The 26,230-nt window shown below is 43.7% G+C and overlaps 1 protein-coding gene across 3 annotated transcripts in view; it reads right to left on the reverse strand.

Annotated features, from left to right (window-relative positions):
- GALNT7 (polypeptide N-acetylgalactosaminyltransferase 7) overlaps positions 1 to 26,230 on the reverse strand; it is a 117,910-nt gene that overhangs the window by 3,652 nt on the left and 88,028 nt on the right. Inside the window, exons 3-12 of one of the 3 annotated variants that reach the window (XM_082656357.1) lie at positions 22,642 to 22,808; positions 18,412 to 18,542; positions 18,085 to 18,164; positions 16,015 to 16,197; positions 15,689 to 15,871; positions 12,544 to 12,661; positions 11,068 to 11,190; positions 7,330 to 7,548; positions 3,625 to 3,723; positions 2,835 to 2,963 (exon numbers count right to left, since the gene is read on the reverse strand). In XM_082656357.1, the coding sequence (XP_082512483.1) occupies positions 2,835 to 2,963; positions 3,625 to 3,723; positions 7,330 to 7,548; positions 11,068 to 11,190; positions 12,544 to 12,661; positions 15,689 to 15,871; positions 16,015 to 16,197; positions 18,085 to 18,164; positions 18,412 to 18,542; positions 22,642 to 22,808 (1,432 nt within the window). The remainder of the gene's footprint in view (positions 1 to 2,834; positions 2,964 to 3,624; positions 3,724 to 7,329; positions 7,549 to 11,067; positions 11,191 to 12,543; positions 12,662 to 15,688; positions 15,872 to 16,014; positions 16,198 to 18,084; positions 18,165 to 18,411; positions 18,543 to 22,641; positions 22,809 to 26,230) is intronic. The other 2 variants (XM_082656359.1, XM_082656358.1) reach the window with 2 other exon arrangements.

Below are 26,230 nucleotides of genomic sequence, written 5' to 3' on the forward strand. Positions count from 1 at the left end.
CGGGACCCGAGGGTTGAACGAGCTCCTTCTCTCGTGGGATGTCATTCTGACTTGAAAGGACAACCTGCAGGCAGATTACAATTATGCAGACTTGGGACTGGGTAGCCATTTTCCAGAAAATAAAGTGAGCCCATCACTTCAAGGAAAAATTATAAAGCTGACAGTATCTGTTGCCATTGGTAAAATTTGAGTTTTCAAGCAAAAATTCGAGTTGTAGGAAACTTGTATCCATTACTGTGAACTTGACAGCTGCACAAGACTTAAAGACTTTTCTGATGAAATCGGTGGTTATATTTGTGATTTATTTGGCATTGTATGATGAAATGTGCCATCGTTTGGAAGATTTACATGACTTAGTGAGCCACTGTTTTCCAAATGAGCAGCGAATGTGTGATGTTACAAAAGATCCACTCCAGTGTGAGACAGACCAGTGGGTTTAACGCAACAAAGAACAAAATGTTCACTGATAGGAGTTCAGATTCTACATTGCAAAGCTTTTAAGAAACTACCACTTACGCACTTGTGTAGCACTGAAGAAGAACAGCCTCAATTATCTGAAAAGGCTATTAAATTACCCCTCATTTTCCAACTGCACGTCTATGTGAGGCCGGATTTTCCTCAAATACGCAACTAAAACAACATATCGCATCAAACTAAACGCAGAAGCAGAGTAAGAATCTATTAAACCAGACATTAAAGGCATTTGTGAAACTATAAAACAATGCCACTCTTCTCACTTTTTGGGGGATTATAAAAGTATTATTTAAAAAAAAAAAAGTATTATTTATATTAACGTGTAATATGGTTATGATTGTTACATTTACGTGAATACATACATAAATACAACAATTCTCAGGTTTAATTCCCAACTTAGGAAATACCGTTAGCTGTAACCTCTATAACACATCTATCTGTCTGGGGAGCGTGTCAGTGGTTTGTAAGGATGTAAAGGGGGTCCAGAGACGGGGCAGAGTGGGAACCACTGACCGAGCTGGCCTCCTGTTCACCAGTCCATACTTGACAATATTTCCAGAATTATTTTCCTAAAAGTATCCACTGTTTCCTATCACTGTGATCCTTAACTAATGTCAGTCACTCCCTAAAGCCCACAAAACAAAGTTCCACGCTCTTTCCCATGGAGAACAACTTAGGGAACCAGAGCAAACGCAGTTCCTAGAATTCTCTACACTTTGATGCCACGCCTCTGCTCACCCGTTTTCTCATTTATTCTCCATGAAAAGCCTTTTTATACCTCAAGACCTGGTGCAGTGATACTTCCTACATGAAACTCATCAGAAATAACTCCTCCTATTAATCTCTCTTTTGCTGTCCTATGGCATTTTGCTTATTTTTACTTCTGCATTTTTTTCCTTCTCTGCCATTATAGTATGATGGGCTTTAGATATTTTTTGAAGGGCCCCAGTGAATATTTAGTAATGTCTGATGCACAAACGGATATTCAGTGCTTTGCCCTTTAAAATATCTAAAATATGTACATTCCATTCTTATCCACTGCTTCTTGTGTCGTTTTGCATCTGCTAACCTTCTTTTACTAGTTTACTAATATTGTCCTTACTCACCCCTAGCCTTCATTGCTATTATTCATCTTTCTTTGTGTAAATAAATGTTCTCTTCTCTGGGGTTTATGTTAATCTTCTCCTTCCTAACTTGTTATAAGAAAAATATCGGCAACTGACACATACTTACCACTTCATAGTAATTATCTATGCACAATGATAACTGGGAATATTCAGCTGGGTCATATCACTATGTGGCAAACAAGCATTTGCTGACAGGGAGGACGTGACAACGAATACAAGATGCGTAAAGAAAGTTCAGGGCTGCCAGTTTTTTCAATCTGGGGCAGCCTCCCCAACTTTTTGTTTCACAATAAATTGATTTATTTTAGCCAAGTCTAGACTTTGAAAATTATTCAGAAAACCATTATTATGTTGGAATCCTCAACCTGGCACAGAACTCTGAATATTCACAGCTGAAACAGAAAAACTGCTCCCACAGACTCAAGTGAAAAACTAAACATGGGGCTTCCCTGGTGGCGCAGTGGTTGAGAGTCCGCCTGCTGATGCAGGGGACACAGGTTCGTGCCCCAGTCCGGGAAGATCCCACATGCCGCGGAGCGGCTGGGCCCGTGAGCCATGGCCGCTGAGCCTGCGCGTCCGGAGCCTGTGCTCTGCAACGGGAGAGGCCGCAGCAGTGAGAGGCCCGCATACCGCAAAAAACACACACACACACAAAAAACTAAACATGACCTTTAAAACAAACAACAGGCAACACGTATCCTGTTGCATTTAGCAAGCAGCCATGATGAGAAGCTTTGAAGGCCTTGAGTCCAACATGTTATTTGTTCGTCTCTATCCCCACCTGCTGGACAACAGGCAGCAATATTTTAAAAGTTAATAAAATAAAATGCAAAAATAAATGCAACGTTTTCTATGTGTCATACATAGGTATACTTACACATTATATAGGTAATTTTAATGAATGACTCTTTTGGATTAAAAAGATCAACTTTGATATTAGAACAATGGTGATGACTGCCTCAGGGAACACTGGTTTTCCTGTGTTGATAAGTTAGCAGTGGGTCTGCATGGACTCCAGGTGGCCTCCTTCCATGACAATACTACACCAGAGGATAAAAGTGATGCTTCAGTATGGAACAGTGAGTCACTAGTGCTCAGGAAAACAAATGAGTGAGTGAGACGGACATGCAAGTCAGTGTGAATGCAGGTTTTAAGGTTTATACGTCTAAATTCCACACAGTAGGTGTTATTAAAATGAAATTGCATGTATTTCAGAACTGAAACACAGAATACCTTGAAGTACTGCCATTCCTTAAATTCATTCAGATTACAGTGTGTAATCATAATTTTGGATCCATCAGGACCCTTCGTCAAACACTGGTCATACTGCATGAGTTGATTGGCTTCGTTGATTCGGAAAAGCTATTAAAGAAAAAGAAAGAGAGAAAGAAACTTAACTCCTATAATTAAACTCAATGGCTATGCTATTTCTCTACCATGTTTCTGTGTGTTCAGAACTGTAAGTCCAAACACAGGAATTATTCATTTTGATGGTAGTAAAGACCCCTTCTAACTCTTAAAGGATTACGTTCTTTAGCCTCTTAGATACAGAATGGGTCACTAACATAGGAATTTCGTACCAACGATGTAAGAAAATGAAAATGTGGAAACAGACCTGATAATGTTTCACAATGTAAATCAGAGACAAGAAAAATACTCACATAAGGTAGTAAGAGAATATACTAGTGAAATATACATGATTGGCAACAGCATCCCAGCCTACTGGGGGGAAGATGTGGATACTGTTAGGGAGCTAGGCTTACATAGTTACACACTCATGCAAGAATATATTCTAATCTCCTACATCGGACATAAATTCTAGATTCTGGTTGTTTACATGAAAACCAGTATTGCTCTTATCCCCTCATTTAAGTAAACGTTTTAGCACTGTCAGTTTTTCACAGGATGTTTTACTTTACCAAACAATCACAATCACCAAATGGAAAACCAGGCTAAACCCTGGCTCAGTCAGCTCAGCTGCTTCCAGTGCAGACGGAATTAATCGCAAAGCCCGGCTGTTTACCTGATTCCCGCCCATCCTGTGGCAGGGGCCCAGCTCAACAAAGCCTCCGTTTGTCTTCCCCATGCTGTCAATGCAGTACACAGTTTCAAAGCCTCTGATCTAAAAAAAATGAACGAAGAACCACAGGGAAGGCGACAGTTTAGACTCTAATAAGCTCTCACGTGGCTTCAGAGAGCTTCGAGTTAACCGGGTCCCTACTGTCCTGTCAGGCCTTGAGGAGCTCGGAGCTACAGTCATCTCTGAAATCACTTAAGTCTTGAAGTCAACACGAATGAGCTCATTCCAACTGAGGGTCTTGGCCTCCAGATTTTGATAAAATACCACAGAAGAAAAAAATACAAAGATACCATTAGTACCATTTCAGATTCATGATCATTCACGTGAATGAGAAGGAAATAGAGCAAAGGGAGCTGACCATGGCGGTCACAGACACTGGCCCCCGTGTCTAGGCCAGAGTGAACTTGGGAGGTAAGGCTCCCACTGCCGGCAGCAGCCTCCAGGGCCTGGACAGTGAGGCTCCTCTGTGACTACGGATGTCGCAGGTGGGCAGCAAACACGCGTTTCCATGTTTGAAATGCACATTTTGTATAAAAAACAAAAACAAAAACAAAAAAACCCACAACTTTTTCCTTATTGGAAATATTATAGATTTATATCTCAATTATAAATTACTACTGTATTTGGATAAAATGCTTTATTCATTCCTTCAGTTGGCAAACACTGACTGAGCACCCAGGAAGGTAAGAGCTTCAGAGGAGAAGCAAGTCGGGGTCGGAGGCTCTGCTGTCTGTAGAGAGGATGTGGGCGGAGCTGGAGGCAGCCCCGGGAGAGGACAGGGCAGGGGTTCACCCTGGAAGCTGCAGGGAGGGTGCAGAAGTGCCTTGTGAGGTGCAGGGGCCAGCGTGGGGAGGGTTAAACCGAACGTGTGTTCAGGGTGAGACTGTAAAGGGAGGATGGAACATTCCATCTGTTCATTGGCTCACGCTTTTATTTATTCATCGACTATTACGTGAGTGCTGTGTCAGGCATGCTGAGGGCTCTGATGCGCCAGTGCACAGAACGGATCGGATCCTCGCCCCAGGGAGCTTACGCTCTAGGAGGGAAGGCCGAATATAAGCAAAACCGTAACAGACACGTTAGAAAGTGACAAGTGAGAGCCGAGAAGAGACAGATGAACAAGTTGGCGGGTGGGAGTGTCTCGGGGGGCAGGAGGTGCACAGAAGGCCTGGCCGTGCCTGCAGACGCTCCCTCTGCTTCCCCAGGGAAAGCATACAGGGGGAGGGAAGAGCAGGCGGGTGCAGGTCTGCGGGAGGAGGATGAGCGGGGAGGCCAGCCGGGCTGTAGTGCGGCGGGGAGTAGCAGCGGGGGAGGCCGGGGGCAGCGGGGCCCCCAGAAAGGGCTCTGCCCCCAACCAAGGAGTGCCCGGGGCCGCCTCGCGGGGCTTGGAGGAGTGACGTGGCCCGGCGGCCATGTTGACAGCAAAGCGGGGGCAGACAGGGCTCGTCTCAGTGGGAGACGTGGTGGCTGAGAGCAGAGGGAGGAAGGTCGGTTTCTGGAACTGGGTGTGGAGTGTGAGAGGAGAGCAGTCAAAGAAAGCTCCGGAGTTTGGGGCCTGAAGCATCAGCACGGGGGTTGGCTGGCGGGTGGGGGGGGGCGTCCAGCCTCACACACCCTAGTCTGGGCTTTGGGACAGAGATTTGGGTTGAAGGGGGGGGCATTTGAGAGCCCTCAGCATGTGCAGGGTGGACTCTGAAGCCTCTACTGGGCAAGCTCACGGAGAGAATTCATCCCTTCCACGCAGAAGGCGTGTGCTAATGAGGTGTTCCCCAGAGCAAAAGAGAAGCACATCGCGGTCCCGACTCCCAGGGGCTTTGGTCTACTTGGGAGTTAAGACAGAGGTGCAGAGAGAGCAAGAGCGAGCGAGAGAGAGAGGGTGGGGGGAGGGGGGAGAGGGAGAGAGGGAGAGAGAGAGCGAGGGGGGGAGAGAGAGAGAGAAAGAGAGAGAGACAGAGAGAGAGAGAGAGAGAGAGAGAGAGAGAGAGGGAGGGAGGGAGAGGGAGGGGGAGGGAGAGAGAGTGAGAGAGAGAGAGTGAGAGAGAGGGCAAGTGCAAGCGCTAAGTGCTGGGGCTCCTTAGGGACAGATCCGGCCTCTTTCCTCTGTATTTTTCTCATTCTGTCCCATGAAACAATCTACCTGCTGTTGGATCCAAATAAACGTCTTTAGATGCACATGTGGCCTCCTTTCTGGGCCTGAGATCTGGACGGCCCAGCGGGGTGTCTGCTGGGCTCTTCGTGCCCCCCTGGTCCCTCCGGGTCCCTCCCCAGCCGCCCCCTCTGCCAACCTCCCCACCCTGGCGGCCACCCAACCCGATACTCAAATAAAACCAAACCAGCTGTCCTGCTGGCCCACACCCTCCACTGCCCTGCCGGTCAGGGCGCTTCCTCCAGATGAACTAAGCACCCTGACGGGGCCTGCGTCCCACCACCTCCACTGTCACCACCCAGTCCCAGCCACCATCACTTCTCCCTGGAACTACCCCACTGCTTCCTAACCCGCATCCTTGCTTCCACTCTTAGGCCCCACTGTGACTGAAAACACAGCATAAATGGAATCCCATCACCTTTCTGTTTAAAGCCCTCCTGTGGCCTCCCACTCTCAGGAGGACCGCTGCCCTCCCCATCCGCCCCTGCGCCTCATTTCACCTCCTCTGTTCTGCTTATCAAACACGCAGAGCCTTCCCGGCTCACAGCTGGCAGGCACACCGGCATCCTTCCTCGGAGCATCCTTTCCCAGCTCTCTGATTCGCTGGCTGCTCATCGTTCAGATCTCAGACCCACCATCACCTCCTCCGAGAAGCCTCCCTTACCGGGTCCCTGAGTCCCCTCAAACAGCAGCTGTCTATTTCCTTCACAGCCTTTTCCACCACCTGTCACTACACTCTGTTTTCTGTTTCTCTTTCTGTCCCACTGGCATGCACACTCCCTGAGGAGAAGGTCCTTGCTTGTCACATTTTCTGTCTAGCGGCGCTTAACCGCTATTTGCTGAAAACATAACTAAGCAAGGTCTTGTGGGCTTGAAAGTTCATGGGGTGTTTAATGCACCTACAGGGCAGCAGATAAGGCACAAGAGTGGGTGCATTCAGAAAGGAGGCTATAGAGGCAAGTTTGAAGAAACAAAGACAAAGCAACACAGATCAAGGCCTTTGGTTTTCACTGTTTTCAGTTACCCTCAATGTCTGGGTGCCTACTGCACGTGGGGCCTCCGCGTAGGTCACTGGGACACGGCGGTGAGCAGGGCCCCAGGGCCCTAACAGACGGTGATTCCGAGTTAGGACAGGATGGCAGGCCTGAGTCTCGGGATGGAGTGGGGAAGCATAGAAAGGCTTTTCACTGTGGGCAATCTCCACATGGGCAGTGTAGGGTGGGTAGGAGGTCGCCGAGAAGGGAGTCGGGCGAGGGGTGGGGAAAGACAGGAGCTGAAGGGAGCTGACAGAGTCCCGAGCAGAGCAGACAGAAGGGACTTGGGGCGGGAGGTCAGTGCAGGGGAACTATCCAGTGGAAAGGCTGGGAGGTTAACAGCTTTTCACCAAAGTTTCCCCCAAGAATTCTTCTCTCTCCTCCAACATTCCCGTCTCGCTCTGCTTTCTCCCAAGCTCAGTCTCCATACACACACACTTTGAGATCTGACCCCCAGCTGATACTCACTTCTCCCCAGTCGACATTTTTGGGCGGCAGAGGGTAGTGTGAGGTGATATCATAAGCTATTTCTTCCATGAACCATTTGAAACTTTTGCAGTTGTGATCTTCTCGAAATTTCTTCAGCTCTGATATATCCCCATATGGTAATGCCTTTGATTCAGGGCGACTGGCATAGAAGTAGTCTTTATACTCATCCCACCAGACCTCTACAACTCTGACGTAATTCTGGGAAAAAGAAAATTAGCGTCATTATAAAAACCAAAAATATTTGTACTGTCATAAACAGCCTCTCGTCGACATATGAAATATGACCAACATACGACAAATTCGTTTCAGTAGGACCCGATACTTAATTACAAATTACAAATGCAAGCGAGCTCGTGACTCTGACATGTCACTGTCACGCGTGTTCAACCAGAGTGACGGACACAGAATCTGGTGTCACTGTGCCGAAGGTCCCATACTCTAAGATAATACATTCTTTTTTTTTTTTTTTTTTTTTTTTTGCGGTACGCGGGCCTCTCACTGTTGTGGCCTCTCCCGCTGCGGAGCAGAGGCTCCGGACGCGCAGGCTCAGCGGCCACGGCTGACGGGCCCAGCCGCTCCGCGGCATGTGGGATCCTCCCGGACCGGGGCACGAACCCGTGTCCCCTGCATCGGCAGGCGGACTCTCAACAACTGCGCCACCAGGGAAGCCCTAAGATAATACATTCTTTCCTGCTGATGGAGCTGAGCGCAGAGGGTTGGTGAGAGAGGCTGGCTGGCACCGGGCACCCCCCAACCCCTGAACAATCTCCTCTCTGAGGACCATGCTGCTGGCACGTGCGGGGGGAGGGGTCTCCCATCAGAAACCACTGGGACAAACAACAAACACATTTCTGAAAGTGGCTCTGCCCATCTTGTAACAGCTGTATCTGAACCACTGCACCGTAGCCCAGAATTAAGTGGATATTTTCCCCATGGGGTGCATTTTGAAAAGCAACTAAAGAACAATCATGTAAGTTGACGTGTGAGAACTCACAAGGATCTAACTTCTACTGTTTCACTGAGTGAGTACTCGTAGGCGTGAATCGATGCGATGGACGCAGCACAGACCCAGCGAGGCCCTTGCGCTTGGACATCATGGGGCAGCAAACTTTATAAAGGGCCCGGAAGTCAGTCTTTTCAGCTGGGTGGCCATCCAGTTTCTGTTGCAACTACTCACCTCTGCTGCTACAGTGAGAAAGCAGCACAGGGAACATGCGAACGAACGGCAGAGCTGGGTTCCGACACAACTTTATTTACTGAAGAAGGCTGGGTTTGGCCTGCTGGCCGCAGAGCAGGAACATCTAGTGTTCTGATTAAATTTTCTCTTGGCTACAAGATAACTATCAAAAGGGTGCACGCCTGGCCGTGGGCATGTTTCTGCAAAAGCCCGTGGGCTCAAAAAGTTTTAAGCGGCAGCCTCCTAAAAGAACACAACATTATTGCTAAATATTTTGAATTCTTGCAAATCCACCCAAAGTTAGACACAGTCCGTGTCTTCCAGGTAGTCGTGAACATGAAGAATTAAGTGCACACGCATAAGGTTACGGCAACAAAAAGGAGGAGCGTTTAATTGTTTGGGATGGAGAGGCGGCGACGGCTCAGTCCTGAAGGAGCGGTCAGCCAGGAGGGACTGGGACCTGGGGCAAAGAGCAGTGCAAATATATGATAGATCATGGTGCATGTGGCGTCCTGAAAGAGGTCTATCACCACAGCTGGAATGCAGGATTCACTGAGAGAAAAGCTGCCTCGGTTTCCTCCTTTTAAGATGAGGATAATTAAGAAGTTAATCGGTGCGAAGTGTTTAGATTTGTACACACAAAGCACTCACGAAGTGTGAGCTATTAGTGATACTACTGATCGTCTCCAAGGGCTTTGCACGTCACCCATTAGCTGACAGCCATCCGAAGGGTCCTCGCAGGCAGCAGACATCAGATTCAGATTTGAGGGGAATAACCGGGGCAGGGAGTGGAGGTGGCCCGAGGGGTGGGACGGAGGGTAGAGAGCCACCTCTGAGGGAAAGTTAAAAGCTCTGCTCTGAAGAGGCCAAGTCTGAAACATCTGAGGGCCATCTAAGAGGAGGGTTCTAGGGACTTCCCTGGAGGTCCAGTGGTTAGGACTCCGCACTTTCGCTGCCAAGGGCTCGGGTTCGATCCCTGGTCAGGGAACTAAGATCCTGCGTGCCACGCGTTGCCACCAAAAAAAGAGAGAGAGAGAGAGGTGTTCTCTAAGACAGCTGACCGTAAAGGTCTGCAGCTCAGAGAAGACCACCGGCTGGAGAAACAGCCCTGGAGGGTGGAGGGGACACGCAGAAGCAGAGGACAGAAGCCGCTGGTGAAGGCTGCGTTTGCTGGTTAATCTGACAGTGTTGAGTGTTTCCCTCTCGTCTCTTTTCCATTTCCTTGTAGCACCGGCCTTCCTGAACTGACCTGACTTTCCATCAGTTCTTCGTGGTTGTGGGGCGGGTTCCAAGGGCGGCTGTCTTCCTGCAACGCCGTCGGGCCCAGTGTTAACTGGCTGCTATCTCTGTCTTACTGCGGAGATTTAAATCTCGTCCCCTGTCCTAGTGGGGCTCCGTTTGGCCACTTCTAAAAAACTTTGGTCGGTTAGAGGGCTGTGTTGGTTCTTAAAGCCTAGTCTCTGCTTCTGTTATCTATTCGCTTTGGGGAACGGTCCTGAGTTGCATCCGTAGCCAAAAATAGACTTCCTTCTGCTTTTGACTTGGTTAAGGGCTCCAGAAAATGAAAGACACCACAGTCATACGCTCTTAGAGTCTATGAAAGCCGCCCAAACAAAGGGCTTCTAAGTTGTCCCATCAAAGAGAGAGGCCATCGTCCTGCCAGCATTGGGGCTGTGGCCTCTGTGTGAAGCTCTCCTGGTCTGTCCCTGGTTTGAGGGACAAAAGTTATTCATTCACCTTTTGCAAGCACTGTTGAAAAATGTGATTTTGTTTACTACACAAACTTCTATTATAATTACTTTACTTTTCCAAAACCAAACAAAAATAGTGTTTCACTCACGTGTGACTAAGAGACCTTGGTATTTCCCTTTCAACGACTTTCCTACACGGTGTCAGGTTTTAAAAATTTGAGTTATCATTTTTTTTTTTTTTGCGTACGCGGGCCTCTCACTGTTGTGGCCTCTCCTGTTGCGGAGCAACAGGCTCCGGACGCACAGGCTCAGTGGCCATGGCTCACGGGCGCAGTTGCTCCGCGGCACGTGGGATCTTCCCGGACCGGGGCACGAACCCGTCTCCCCTGCATCGGCAGGCAGACTCTCAACCACTGCGCCACCAGGGAAGCCCTGAGTTATCATTTTTTAAAAAAAAATTTTTACTGAAGTATAGTTGGTTTACAATGTTGTACTACTTTCAGGTGTACAGCAAAGTTCATCAGTTATACATATATTTCCACTCTTTCTTTTAGGTTCTTTTCCCATATAGGTCATTACAGAATATTGAGTGGAGTTCTAAAATCTGAGATATCTTGACGGAGAACATTCAATACCATTCAATAATGGAATTCTAATCAGAGTGGGATACAAGGAATAATCCTAGAAAACAATAAGAAGTTTCATGAATAAGCCTAGTCTAAGTGAAAAGTGAGAGAAACAGCGTGACTGCTTCAAAGATGTCGCCTGGCCAGCGAGCTGACATTCCGTGGCCACGTGGCACATGCGTGTTAGCTCCCTAGCCTTCCCAGTTTTAACCGAAAGACTCACCTTTAGGGTAGGAGAAGACCCGACATAGACAGGTGGAGGGTTCCCCTGCCAGCCCTCAAGACGGTAGATGTGCCCGACACGGGAACAAGGGACAAACAGTAACTTGCCACCGCACTGCCAGATCTGTCAGGAAAGACACACGTGGCAGCTGTCTCAAACGCCCAATCTGTCCTGTAAACGTAAACCTAAAATCTAAATTAGACAAGGGTCTACGGGGAATTCACCAGCTAAACAGATCCTACGATAACTTCTTGTTTCTCAAGCTCACATACTAACAAAGAGGCCGCTGGGGAACGCAGGCGCACAGGGCACCCAGGGGCCCGTCCTGAGCCCCTGCAGAGCCACGCAGACTCCTGCGTCCTAACGCGCACTTCATCTCTCCCGGCGCTAACACGCCTCCTCCCACCTGGGGGATTGTTACCATAACCGCCTAACCGGCGGCTCCTTCGCCTCCGCTTGCCTCTACTCAGGCTCCCTTATTTATAGCAGGAGATTAGGCTGCTGAAGGGCAGCTCTGGGTCGTGCTCTCCCGGGCTTAGTCTCTCCCATGGGTCTCCACTGCCTGTCAGATTAAGCCACAGTCTCTCAGCTCAGCACTGAAGGCTCTCCTCACTGTGGACCTGGCGCCCCTGCCCACGCCATCTTCCTGGATGCCCGTTGGATTCACACTGTCAGCTTCTGCCAGACGGTGGGCCCCATGCCCGCCCTGCGCCTTTCCCCGTTCTACCCCCACCTTAGCTCGGCCCGTCTTCCTCGTTCTGCCTCGAAAACATCCTCCAGCATGCTGCGGCCTCTGAATCACACCACCTGAACGTCGGTCTACCTTCTGATCGTACTACGAATTTAAGCAGAACTCTCATCTCTCATCGGCTGTAAGTTCATTGACAGCGAGGACCGAGCTCCTCCTCTTCTGTCCCTCAAAGTGCTGAGCACCGGACATTTAAGACAAGAGGTAACGCCTATGTGTTCAGCTCACACTGGAAAATACTTCTTTCTTTCGGGAAGTGGCGGGGGGCACGGGTGGGTGGGTACTGCAGGAAGGCAGCTCCAGGGTCAGTGTGAGGACACACGATCACTGTTGGGGTCTACCTCTGTCCTGAGCTTCAGCAGTGGATGGTCAAACGGAACCCCACACCTGCTGATTCCCGCAAGGGCTCCTATCACAAAAGGCTCCGAGGTACGGAAAAGCCTTTGCGGGTGGGGCGGGAGGGGACGGAGAGGAGGTATTTTTACTTCTGAAGCTCGCTGGCTTCCGTTTTTAGCTGAGCCAAGTACGTATGTAGTAAGTTTGGAGCTTGCATTTTTGCCTTATTTTTCCCAAAAGGCAAATATTTTTGTTAGTCTTTCCTTATAATTTAGAGAAATGCATTAAACAGGTTTTTTGTTCTTTTTTCCCCCAAAGAAACCAGCCTTATCTGAAAGTCACAAGAATCCATAACTGCTTAGAAAACTGCATTTGTTTCAATGAAATGTTACCTTGTATGAGATCTCAAAGTTTTCACCACCCCAAATCTGGAGGCCTGGATCGTAGAGACCCAGCTCGAAGAAGAAGTCTCGTTCAATGGCGAATAATCCTCCAGCCATGGCTGGGGACCTAAGAAAAAGAAACGCTGAAATAACTTTTAAAGACAAACCCCCAATACCCCTTCAACAACAGATAACAAGCCTTTATGGAATACAGTATAAGTAGTGCATAGAAGAGACAAAACTGATGGCCAAACATTAAGAAATTATAAAGCCTTCATGAAACAATCTGTTCATAATTCCTTATGAATTTACTATAATTTCTAACTGAAATCCTGTTATAGTTCGTTACAAATTAGAGCATTACATCATTCCGCCATTAGAGGGCGCCTTGGTTCCTTTGTTTATTTAAAAATTAAGCCTTAAGAGTTAGTTAAAATAGAATTTTCTCTTTCACTCCTAAAAATACTGAGCCATACAGCCGTGGTCTGCTAAATGTTCCTGAAATGATTTATGAGTCATTCTGGGATGAGTGAAACCATACACCATGGAAGTAGTCTCTCATTTTTTAATTTTATAGCTCAGTGGTTTGCCAAATAAGGGTGTAAATCATGGTAGAACAGCCACAGTTCATTCAGAGTTTGCAAATATAGCACAGAAATGACACAGGAGCATTAGACACAGCTATTTACTCTGTCAGGAGGCAGGGCTGCCAAAGAGTAATCTGTGGTCCTTCTTGAGTGGGACCTTGAATTGGGTTCTTTTTAGAGACAAGAGAAAAAAAGACTTGATAGCTTTTTAGGGCAAGCCACTCCCACCGTTGGGAATAATTTTCACCCCGTACCGTTAGGAATAATTTTCACTCCGTTCCCCCTTCCCCTGGCAACAATGAATTATCACTGCACTCGATTCTTAGGTAGACCCCTCCATTAGAGCCTCTTCATCAGCACACCTGATATTCAGTCTATCACCAATTCCTACTGATTCTACCATCAACACACATCTTGAACCCACTTCTTTCCAGCGTCACTGCTGCCATCCTAGACCAGGCACAGGAACCCTGATTGTGTCCTCCGCTCTCTTCTGCCCCACCAAGCCCCAGCAGGCAGCAGGCAATGCCTCCGTGCTCTGCCCGACCCCCTCCTGTCCCAGGACCCTGGCTATGCTGCAGTCTCCTGAACGGTCCTCCCTCCTCCTCCACAGGGCAGACTCATCCCTCAGGGCTCGGCCTCAGCGTGGCTTTTGAGACACTTTCCACGAGCTTTTCTTCTCACCACTCGTCACACTTGCTGCTCCAGTTATTCGTGCAGTTAACTGTTTAATTTCTGTCTCACCCACTACATGTTAAGTGCCACGAGGGAACACATCTCTTTAAAATTTATCCCCAGAAAATAGCACCTGGCACATAGTAAGCATTCATTAAATATTAAATAAATAATGAAGCACGGGGCTTCCCTGGTGGTGCGGTGGTTGAGAATCCACCTGCCAGTGCAGGGGACACGGGTTTGAGCCCTGGGTCCAGGAAGATCCCACGCCGCGGAGCAACCAAGCCCGTGCGCCACAACTACTGAGCCCACGTGCCACAACTACTGAAGCCCGTGCACCTGGAGCCCGTGCTCTGCAACAAGAGAAGCCGCTGCAATGAGAAGCCTGTGCACCGCAACAAGGAGTAGCCCCCACTCGCCACAACTAGAGAAAGCCCGCGCACAGCAACGAAGACCCAGCAAAGCCAAAAATAAATAAATAAATATATTAATTAAAAAGATAATGAAGCAAGAAATATTTTCGATATTAAAGGGAAGCCACATCAGGGGAAAGTCATTCTTTCATAAGGCTTTTCTTCTTGAAGGAGAAACAGCCCTATTGCGTTTTCAGTTATACTTTCATGCCAAATTTATTTAACTGTCATTTAACATTACTCTATTATAACTATGCCTTTTTGATCTTTAAATATATTCCCACTTATCTCAGTACATATTTGAAAATGTATCTTAGCATGAAAACCAGGGAGTAACGTAAAGAGAAACCTTCCTTAAATTTTTCTACCACATTTAAAAAATTTTCTTTCCTAGCCCATGGGATTGGTAGAAATAGAACTATAGTTATTAGCCCTTATGTTTTTCCTCCCAGAATTATTTGTGAGTCAGGGTAAGTGGGTAAGCAGTAGATTCCTGGACAATTTTTGAAAAAGAACTTCAAAGAGAAATTTGGAAAATGTCAAATAAAGCTGAAAGTTGTATAATTTCCTTATGTTTGCCATTTCAGTATCCTGGTATCATGACATGCCCAAATCCCACCAGCTTTTTGCATGACATTGGAGACACCTTCCCCAAACTGAGTTTGAACATCATCAGTAGCGTAACAGTAAGAGAGAGACCAAAAGCAGAACCATAAGATCAGAAAAATAAAATCAGACACATTTAGAAGCCTACATTAGCATTTATGCAAACATTTAATTTGGGGCCACTCTTTTGAAAGATGGTAAAATGTTCCAGTGAAAAGACCAAAGAGAGAGTAGCACAAGTTGTTCTATTTGAAGAGCCACAAGAAGGGAGAAAAAGGAAGATTTTGGAATGAAATTTCCTTTTAAATCAAGTGCTCTTCTGAAAATGAAGTAATAAAGGTTTCTATGTAACATTTCCCAAAATCATGTATTTTTATTCATCAGATTTAACTGGGATGAAATTAGTATTTAAGAGTTAGCATATAAAACCAAAGGAAGAAAAAAAAACTCTTGTTACTGTCTTTCATTGTCAACACTACCTGCAAAGCATCAAAGTGGATATAAAACTTGGATCGTAAGCAATGTGAGCATCTTAAACTTACAGAATGACATAATCATCAAACGAACAAAATTTCATGTCTAGTCTACTAGGACATGATGGCAAAGATTTTCTTTTTTTCACCTGTATTTGGAACTAATGCCATAAAGCGTGCTCACCCCCAAACGGAGTTTTCTTTTAAGGAAAAAGCAACCACAAAGAAGCAAGTGTGAGTTTAAACCTCTGAAACAGCACAAAGAAAGAAAGCCTTTCAGAATCTGAGACAGCATCTACAGTTTTAATAACGTTTCTTTTTTTTTTTTTAGCTTGGCAAGAGGTTAATAGGTTAGCAGCAACTGGAGAAAAGAGAAACAGGTAAGTGATTTAGTGATTACCGATATGGTTCAGTTTTTGTCTTTCTCATTCTCTTCTCTTGAGGGGTCAGAGGCACCCGTTTCCAGAGCATACTCCAATCCCATGCTCCTCGGGCATACCCATCTTCGTCACCACCCCCTTGGGGTACAATTTCATAAGTGTTGCCATTTATGACATCTATAATCGGCACAGTGCAAGTGGTTCTGTATTGTGTTGATGATGGCAGCGAAGATGAAATGCAAGGGCGTGTAGGGACCCACATGTTTACACGAGTACATGGGGAAGGAAAAAAAGAAAAGTACTTAGGTAAACGTTCCACATAAGAAAAGGAAGTAGTAATCTTTACCGATAAGGTTCAGTTTTATGTTTTCTTTTGGCCTTTTCCTTGTGGCTTAGAGGAATACGCTTCCATAGCAAACTCCAGTCCCAGGCCCCTCTGGCAAAACCATCTTCATCCCCACCTTGCTGTGGCTCAATGGAATAATCATTCCCATCTATGTAATCTATCAGAGGCACAGTGCATGTGGTTCTGAAACATTTACAGAAAATGAAAAAGCATTTAAGAACCCAAAACTGACTAGTTGAGCATGCCTAACTAGATTATCTCTTGTTACTGTGGGTTTGCTTTTTTTTCTCCCCCACTAGGGGATTTTCATATCTAATGGGAAATGAATGAATGCTTTGAAAAGTCAAGGAGGCTGTTTTCTTAAGGGAAGGAGAGAGGAGATGTCCCTGGGCTCACAGACACATGTCATGAACGAAGAGCCATGAACTTGAACTTAAATAGGATTTCCTCATTTTCACTGTGGTCCTACAGGCAACACCCTCTTGGTAACTTCCCATTATTTACCAGATTTCCCTGCCTGTTATTTTCCCTCCTTACCCCTCCATTAAACATGAGTGTGTGTGTAGAAAGCTAATACCTGCGACACGTTCAGCAGTGCTCCCAACTCTTTGCTGCTTCCTACTTCTTTGGAAGCAGTGACTGTGAAAATCTGTTTTTGTACATTTACTTGATCTTCTTTTCCTACTTCTTTTATTGGGAAAAAAACTTTTCTTTTATTGTAAAAAAAAAAGTACTGTATTGCATTCTGGCTTTTTAAAAAAACAAGGAAAGAAAAATCCCTCAAAACCTGCTGAAGAACATAAATAGTGGCCTGAGAATTTGGAGCAAAAAAATATTATACCTTTTATGTGGGCTTCATGAAAATGCTAGAACTATATGACCAATCAGGTGTAGAGCCAGCTCTACAAAGATAACCGGTATCCTGCTTGTTCCAACGTTCATTTTATCAGAAAGAATTTTAAAATGCATATCCTAAAATGGAGATTATAGTTTTTGACAGCCACGTTAAGGTGCTTTTTAGATGTTTAGAAACCAATGAGAAGGGGAAAATTAATGGGGCTTAGAATTTCGATACAGGGGAAAGGTACTTTATTCCCTTCAGACACTGGACTCCCATGGGCGAGTGGAGGGTCCCTGTGGTATGACCTCCCCTCACCACCCCGAGGACAGCCAGCTTTCACCAGGAGAGGTGAAGGCTTGTTATCTCTCCTTATGATTCTCAGATTTCTAAGTATGTGGTGGAAGGTGTCCCAGAGAGATCTCAGTTGGGTAGTTTATAAGCTGTCTGATCTGGGGCAAACTAATTAATTTCTGTTAGCCTCAGCAACCTCTTTAGTACAAAGGAGGTAGTAACATCTATCTTGCAGGGCTGCTGTGAGGATTAAATCAGACAGCACGTGAAAATCGTGTCTGATAGATGCTCTGATGATAAAATCCTCCAAAAGTTCTCCCTCTGTCTCAGGCCATTGCCACAGGGACATGTCTTATTTCTTCTAGATTCTGAAATAGTCAGGATTCTGGACTAAAAGCAAGGAAGGCTTTGGGAACTCAAAAACTGCTGCTGCCCATCTACTGTTTCAGACCTTCTGTAAATTGGTGATTACCACATTTCCACAGGATAGCTGTCTACTTCTAAACTTGAAAGGTCCTATGGGAACCCAAGGCCTTGCCACAGGTAAGAGCTGGCCCTTACTGTGTAAAATAATCACTTCAAAGGGCATAAAGCCACCCATAGGCAGAATTCCAAAGCATGCTCCTTCAAGCCTTTAGAATGTTACCACAGTGTGCGGGAACAATTAATATTGCTCTTAGAGCAAAGCTTTTGTAGCCAGAGGAAGATGATTCCGAGTGAGATGCCCTAGGCTCATCCCAAATGTCTAACTGCCCGCATGTGAATCAGCCCCAAGTAGCCACCTAGATCCACCCAGGGAAACAACTAGCTAAAAAAGAAAACTCAACATACAACTTGATGCACTGAATGGAACTGGAATCAGAAGAATGGGAACATTATTTGTCCTAGGATGAGGTTTACTTTTCAACCAGGAAAGAAAAGAAGCAAGGCAATGTTACCTGTCCTTTGATATGGGAGCTACGAGTGGTGCATACCAGTTAACTGCCACCTCACAGTGGGCATCGAGGTATATCAAAACCTGGAAAAAAAAAAAAGAGGCAGGGTGAAAGAAAACTCATATACAGCACGACGTATATCACGTACAATTTAAAATTAGATGCTAATATAAACTGGCATTAGAGTCAATTTTGATATTTAAGTTATGTGTTTAAGGTAGCATTTTCAATTTTAAAAAATTAAAAATTAAATGGGTACTTAAAAATGTAGATGATCTTTTAGTTACCAAATCCAAAATGTTGACATAATAGATATCAAATGTGTCCTACCTGTCCAAGTTTGGCCTTCTGGGCACCGATACTTCGTGCCTGAATTAAACCTTCTCTTCTCTCATTTCGAAATACCTTGACTAGGCCATTCCACAGCTTAATATAGTCATCCAGTTTTTCTTTTAAGTGTTCTATGAATAAAAAATTCAGTCAACATTATAAATTATAGTTATGGCTAATAAACCACTTAAGCTATTTTTAAAAATTAACTAATTAATTTATTTTTGGCTGTCTTGGGTCTTCATTGCTGTGCGCGGGCTTTCTCTAGCTGTGTTGAGCGGGGGCTACTCTTCATTGTGGTGCGCGGGCTTCTAATTGCGGTGGCTTCTCTTGTTGCGGAGCACGGGCTATAGGCGCGAGGGCTTCAGTAGTTGCGGCGCACACGCTCAGCAGTTGTGGTTCGTGGGTTCTGGAGTGCAGGTTCAGTAGTTGTGGTGCACGGGCTTAGTTGCTCCGCGGCATGTGGGATCTTCCTGGACCAGGGCTTGAACCCATGTCTCCTGCATTGGCAGGCGGATTCTTAACCACTGCGCCACCAGGGAAGTCCCCACTTAAACTATTATTTTTCTCAAGAAATGAGGATAGGCAAACAGGTCCTTTGAGTACTCAGTAATTTTACACAGACCATACTGAATGTTAAATGTATAGGGAGGTAAGGTGAAGTGTATTACTCGAGTTAAAATTTGAGCTTAATATACCTACGGAGAACTAGCTAGCCTGAGAATTATCAAACCTCTCTCTAAACATTAAATAAACGATGACTATGCCAATTGACATGAAAACTGAAAAAAATCAAATGTTAATATCATATCTAGAAGCTTTCAGGCACAATAGTATTTTTGCTTTTGGAAGAAGCAGTGGTTCAGGATTTCTGAAGATGTACTGCCTATAAATAACATGACATGGCCTTTGGGATCCACACAGGGTACAGGTTAATATTTGTTTCTGAGCCATCTTTCTACTACAATCAGTGTTGAAGGGAGTAGTCTTGGTGTGGTGATGAATATAGTTCCCATCCAGTTGGCAAGTAACAATAAAAGATCCCATTTTCTCTGTATTTTAAGCATCAAGTGTCTGTATATATATGTGTGTGTATGTATATATTTATAAATAAATCTTTACATATTTATATAATAAATACATATATCATTTCCACACATATGCCTGTATTATATGTACACACACACACACACACACATATATGTTTGCAGTTTGGTAGAGAAATTTTTGTGTTATAAAAACAAGATACATTTGCCAAACTTTCCATCTTGGCTTCCTAGTTGCAAGAGAACAGTTTTTGTTTGTATTACTATGAGCCAATGAAACTGACTCATCACAGCCACAACTAATTCCTGGATCCTTAAAAGATGTTTCTTGAAGACACAAAAATTATTTTTAAGTTGTTTAAAATTTTGGCCCATGAATACAAAAACAACCCCCAAAACAGCTGCATTTAGTGATGAGCCCGTGGTTAAATGGGCAAATCAGGCTGTACATTTAATACTTTATTCGTTTTTAAGGAGCTTATAATTAGCAAGATACTCACACATGGGTATTCAAAATTGAGAAGAAAAAATTTTCCATTCTCTACTTTGGTGTCCAGTTTTAATGAGAATTATAAATAAAATTCTCATGCTGAATTACAATGTTTCCCCAGAAAGTCTTGGTAATTTTCCTTTCAATATAAGTTTTTTTTTGTTGCTGTTGTTTTTTTTTAAGAAAAGCTCTTACCTTCCTATTTTTTTTTAGTTCTGTACAGTCCTAAGTTTTTTTTTTTTTCTAAAGCCCCTTCTGACTTGCATTAGGTACTTTTTCGGATATGTGATCTAAATATATGTAAAATAAATTGTTACGGCCAGAAATGAGTTGATGGTGTGCTCTTTAAATTTAGATTCTAGTTAAGATGATCTTGGCTGCCCTTGGGTCTCACTACAGTGGACAGATCAGTACCCCGAAGGAACACGGCCCCTGCTAGGGGTTGATCAATCCTCCCCAGCCCCAGCCCGGACTGCACGCTGGGCCACCTGACTTGCTGTGGCCAATGAGAAGCAGGCGGAAATGATGTGCTCCTGCAGCTTCCTTCCCTGAGTGCTGCGAGGAGGACACGTTGTCCGTGTAGCCCTTTGCCCAGTGCACAGGTGGAGAGGAGTGTTCTCTGTTCAAAGGCCCCAGACCCCTACGTTTTGAGGACACTGTAACTTCCAGAAACCCGAGGGTTCTGAGCAGCCAGCTCTTTTGTGAGGTTTTATATAAATTAGTTAAGTATTTTGTCTTTAAAAGAAAAATTATAACTCAGAGTTTTAATTACTGAATATATTGGGGAAAGAAAACAATCCAAGTTTTCACCTAAGGCAGATTTACCAAATGCTGTATAGTTTTACTGAGGATAGGACTGACAGATATTCAACGGTGTTTTGAAATTGGGAAGAGTAATTAAAGACCTTCTGTACTTCTGTCCAAGGGCAGCCCCAATCAACGACCCTCCCGACGCTGTTAAGCTAAGCAGACCCTATATGTAATTGCTTTTAAAATGTGTTACAAGAGGCTGTTAGAGATTTGTAACAACAGAAGCACTGATCACAAAAAAATTAAACTGGACAAAACACTTAAGCCCCCAATTTTGTTCTTTCCTCGGGCCAAGCAAGAAAGCAAGATTTTAGAATGGGAAACACCTTTTGGTGTATCTTCACTTTTTTTTTTTTTAAAGACTATTCTGAGCTTTTTAACTTGTATTAATAACATAGTGGTTCTTAAAATCAGTACAATCATAGACATGGGATTTCTCCAAGCTGTTTTTGTAGACTTAAGTTTTGCTAAATCTAAAACATTGTTGGCACCAACAATATCACTTAAAAACATATTTTCAAATATTTATTTGAGACAGGAATAGTATTCTTAGTGAAAATGATCCCGTTGTAGAAAATTGCAACCAAGATGTCTAAGCTAAAGGCATTTGATGACTGAAAATCTAAAGTTATACATTCCCTGCTGTAATTAAAAATGATTAGTTGAAGAAAGTGGTAGGTCATATTTCTGTTTCTCTCCATGCTAATATATGTATACAAGATCAAGATTCTGCTTGTGTCCTTGCAAAAACAGCAGAGGTTTATCCAGACTGCAAGAGTTCTAAATTAAGTTTTGGAGGAAGCTTTTGTAAAGCCATTTTGAATGGTATTTTCATGCTGCCTATGTTCTGACTTCTTTTCTAACATTATATCCAGTGGCATCACTACTTATACACAAAACCTCTCTGCAAAACTCATTTGCCAAAAAGCAGATATCCTGTTGTCATTGACTTGTCTGTGCTCTTTGGTCAGTTTTCAAAGGTTTCAACTCAGTTTTATGACAAGCAAAGAAGAATAAATAACTGCCCAGGGTTTTAGCAGCATAATTACATGCTGCTTTGGGCTCTGAGCTATAGCATTATCTATCTTTTGATATTTACATCATTAAGAAGATATATTCAGCTTACAATAATGGATCTATTTGAAGAAAAATATTTTAACTTAAAAAACCCCACTTATCTGGAAAATCACTGCTCCATCTCTCTCTAGCCAAGTTGAACCAAGACTAACCGATGTCTCCCTAAACGTGTTAGAGCTTGCTCCATAAAGAGAGTAAAAAAATAAAACACAATTTCCTTCTATTCAATTATCTTAAATCAAATCTAGAACAAAATAAGCTTTAGTAGCTACTTTCTTTTATAAATAAAAATAGTCCATGGTTTCTGGTCAAATTCAAAATACACTGAAATGCAAAATACAAGCTATTAAACAGGTATATAGGTTTCAGTATATAGATGTGGACGGAGCTTTGGGTGGCACTGCAATATACCTGCCATTGCATTTTTTCAGTCATTCAATAAATTACCTCTACGATTAAATTTTTATAAAACCCAATGCCCAAAGAATTGGTATAGTATAAGACCGCGGTTAAATACACAGACTTATGAGCCTATAGATTTGGATGCAGCTGTTAATTACTATCTCTGTCACTGCTGGCAAGTTACTTAACATCTCTGAGCCTCAAGTGCAAAATGAGGATGAACAATATGTATCACAAGGCTTACTGTCAGAACTAAACAAAATAATTCACATACAATGCTTAGCATAGTGCCAACTTGTTGATAATAGATGTTAATTATTAATTTCTGAAGACTATTTTGAGATCACCTTTTTGCAATTGCTTATAATTATTTTATAGACAAAATGCCGATTCCATAGCCATTACCTTTGTTACTGAAATCGTCAATTAACACGATTTCTGCCAAGTATTTCCTTGGAGTCCTTTTAATTACGCTGTGAACTGTTCTCATGAGGGTGGACCACCCTTCGTTATGGAAGACGATGACAATGCTGGCCGTGAGCAGGTTTTCATCATAATGCCAATACTTGCATCTACAAAAGGAACATTTCATCATATTTATTCAGAGGTAATCTGCAATGTTTGGTTCCAAACTTACTATGACTACGTCTTCTGATTGGATTAAATATTATGGACTTAACTAAGGTAAGTGAATGAAATACATCTTATATTTTAACAGAAACCCAAGGTAGAAGAGAGAAGCTGGTATGAGATGAAGTTACTCATATTCAAGCTACTTCTTCACCAACCGGCACTTATTGTGACAAAGAGAACTAATTTGTGAATTTATGCTTCTCAGCTGGGGATGGTATTAAGGTTTGTTTTCCATGACTTCAACCTCAGTTTATTTTCTGCTTTAAAACTTGAGCTTCTGGTGCAAGGGATTTATTTTACTTGCTGTGAATAAACCACTGTATAACTGTGTTTGAAAGCTGTCCTGTTCTAATATGGCTAAAACATTCAGAAAAACATGAAATGGGCTGAAGTGCAGCGTACGAGAGACATTCCAAAATTAACTGCTGGATGAATAAACAAAGTTCTAACAGTGTTTAGAGTTGTCAGATTGACTAAAGAAGGGTCTTTAAGTGTTTTACGCAAAATTACTTCAAATAACTGTAGCAGGGATAAAGTTGCCAGAAACCTTTTTCTAGTTGGAAGGAACCCCCCTGCCCCCCTACACGGTCGGCCCTCCATATCTGCTGGTTCTGCATCTTAAGATTCAACCAACTGTGGATCAAAAATATTGGAAAAAAATTCCCGAAAGTTCCAAAAAGCAAAATTTGAATTTTCCATGGCAACTATTTACATAGTGCCTACCTTGTATTAGGTATTATAAATAATCGATTGAAAGTATACAGGAGGGTGGTGTGTATAGGTTATATGTAAATACCATGCCATTTTATATAAGGGACTTGAGTATCCACGGATGGATTTTGGTATCCGAAGGGGTCCTGGAACCTATCTCCCGGTGGATAACGAGGTACAGTTGTGTGTATATTATACATATACAAGCATATGTGTATACACATATATGTGTGTATGTACACACACACACCCACTTTTTTCTGTTTGGTTATGGGAGAAGAACAAGACAGTAAGAACACGGCAGACGAATGAGAACAATCTGAGACCCGTGTTCTTTCTGCAGGAGTTAGCTTTCAGAACTAGCATCGGGTGCCTATTACCTTCTCCTTGGTAAGTGGAAAAGAAAGATTTTTTTTTTAATCCCAAAGCTTTTCATGGAGGAGTAAAAAAGCTTGTTCCCAAGATTAAATTTAAAACCATTAAAGCAGCAATTAACATTATCAGCTTGATAACCTATACCACCATTATCTAAAATAGGACCTGGCCCAACAGAGATGCAAACAATGTTTTCTCTGGGTATTTATTTCCATTTCAACGTAGTTCTCAATTGTCTGTGTTCTTAGAGGTTGCTTTTATAGAAATACAGACTGAGTCTGGAATCCATCAAATCTTATTTCTTACATCTGCATTTTCTTGTTAAAGGAGTAGTAAGTACCTGCTACGTTCTGAGCTAGGCACTAGCTCAGCATCAAGGAGCAGACACAGTCTCTGCCCTTATGAAGCCCACCGCGAGACACAGAGCAAATGTCTGCACTTTCTCTGCGTGTGACAGTGGGGAAACCATGGTGCTTTGACAGGTGGCCCTAATTCAACCTCAAGACAGGTGGGCAGGAAGGCGTCCTGGAGCCATGAGGTGAGAGTGAGACCACAAGGATGATTTAAAAAGTACTGACACCAAAGAAGTGAGGAGGAAAAGATAATAGCACACAATGAATTGTGTGCATGTGATTCAGATAAAAAATGAATAGACGGAAGATCTATACCTTTGGAAAGTAGAATTAAAATGTGAAAAAAACTGAAGAGGAAAAGTTACAAAAGGGCATTTGCAGTATAATTACAAATACCAGCATACTTATTATGTGTCAGGCACTATTCTCTGTGCTTTACTTTTATTAACTTATCTAACCTCCCAACATCACAATGAGGTTAGTACTATTAATGTTCCCATTTTACAGATGAGGGGACTGAGGTCAGGGATAAATGACTGCCTAAGATCACTCAGCTAGAGAGTAAGGAAGCCAGGACATAAACCTAGGCTATCTTGGGTTTATAAGAAATCTTGTTAAAAGTAAAATGAAAGAAAAAGAAAAAACACTAGCTATACCTATCTATGAATGGCTAAGAATTGATCTAAGGTCTAAGGTCTAAGAACTGATACTGACATTGAATATAATTGAATATAATGTCAATACAAGGCACTCATCGAGCTTATTATTATGTGATGGGAGCTCTCTCCCCTCCCCCTCTTCCCTGCCCTTTGTGGCCTGGAGATACCCCAGGAATGGGGAAGGGGGTGGGGGCATGGTAGCCTTCGGCAACAAAGAGGGCTTTTCAAGGTTGGGAGGGGCCACGTGCTCTTTCAGAGTACCAAGTTGAAAAATACAGTAGTGGAGGGATGCAGATTTTGAAAGAAGATGTGATGAGTGTTTCTGGAGAGAAACTAACCTGGGCAGGTATGTCTAATTTTGGAAGGGTAGGGACAAATGATCTCCCTCCCGGAAACTGCAAAAACAAGCAAACGCTCTGATGGAGATTCAGGCAATAATTTTCTTCCCTGAGTCTAACCACTGGGCCTAAAGAAGCAGAACTGGATGGGAAAGACACAGATTTTGGTTTACAACAGACACCAGAATTGGTGAAGATATTTAAGTCATGGAAGGAGATTTGGAACTTGCTGATTTCTAAGGCAAAAGATGACAGCTTGGAGAAATGAGCCAGATGAGGACTGTTGGAAACAGAGGGAATGAAGGAGAGGAGGAAGGAGGAAAGTGAAGACGAGAGGGGGCCCACAGCGGACACCTTCCTGTCCCAGGGATGCTTGGGCAGACCGTCCATCGGAAGGTCTGGACGTGCTACCTTGCATTCCTACAGGACAAGGGGACAAGAGCTGGAAGAGAGTGTGTTCCCAATTTCTCCATCTTCCCTCACCTCTGTACGGTTTGGAAATAACTCCAAAGATGTAAACTAGGTTATGTGCCAGTAACTACAACTCTTGGTATATATTTTTCCTATTTTCTTTGTCTTAAAAATTACCAAACAAAAGCAATATTTTTTTTGAGTCCATCTCTTAAAGTAAGGGAAATAAAAGCAAAAATAAACAAATGAGACCTAATTAAACTTAAAAGCTTTTGCACAGCAAAGGAAACCATTGACAACATGAAAAGACAACCTACTGAACGAGAGAAAATATTTGCAAATGATATGACTGATAAGGGGTTAATATCCAACATATATAAACAGTTCATATAACTCAACATCAAGAAAAACAAACAACCCAATTAAAAAATGGGCAGAAGAACTGAATAGAGATTCTTCCAAAGAGGAAATGCAGATGGCCAACAGGCACATGAAAAGATGCTCAACATCACTA

This window comes from Grampus griseus (genome assembly GCF_964374135.1).
Source record: "Grampus griseus genome assembly, chromosome: 6".
Taxonomy (NCBI): Eukaryota; Metazoa; Chordata; class Mammalia; order Artiodactyla; family Delphinidae; genus Grampus; species Grampus griseus.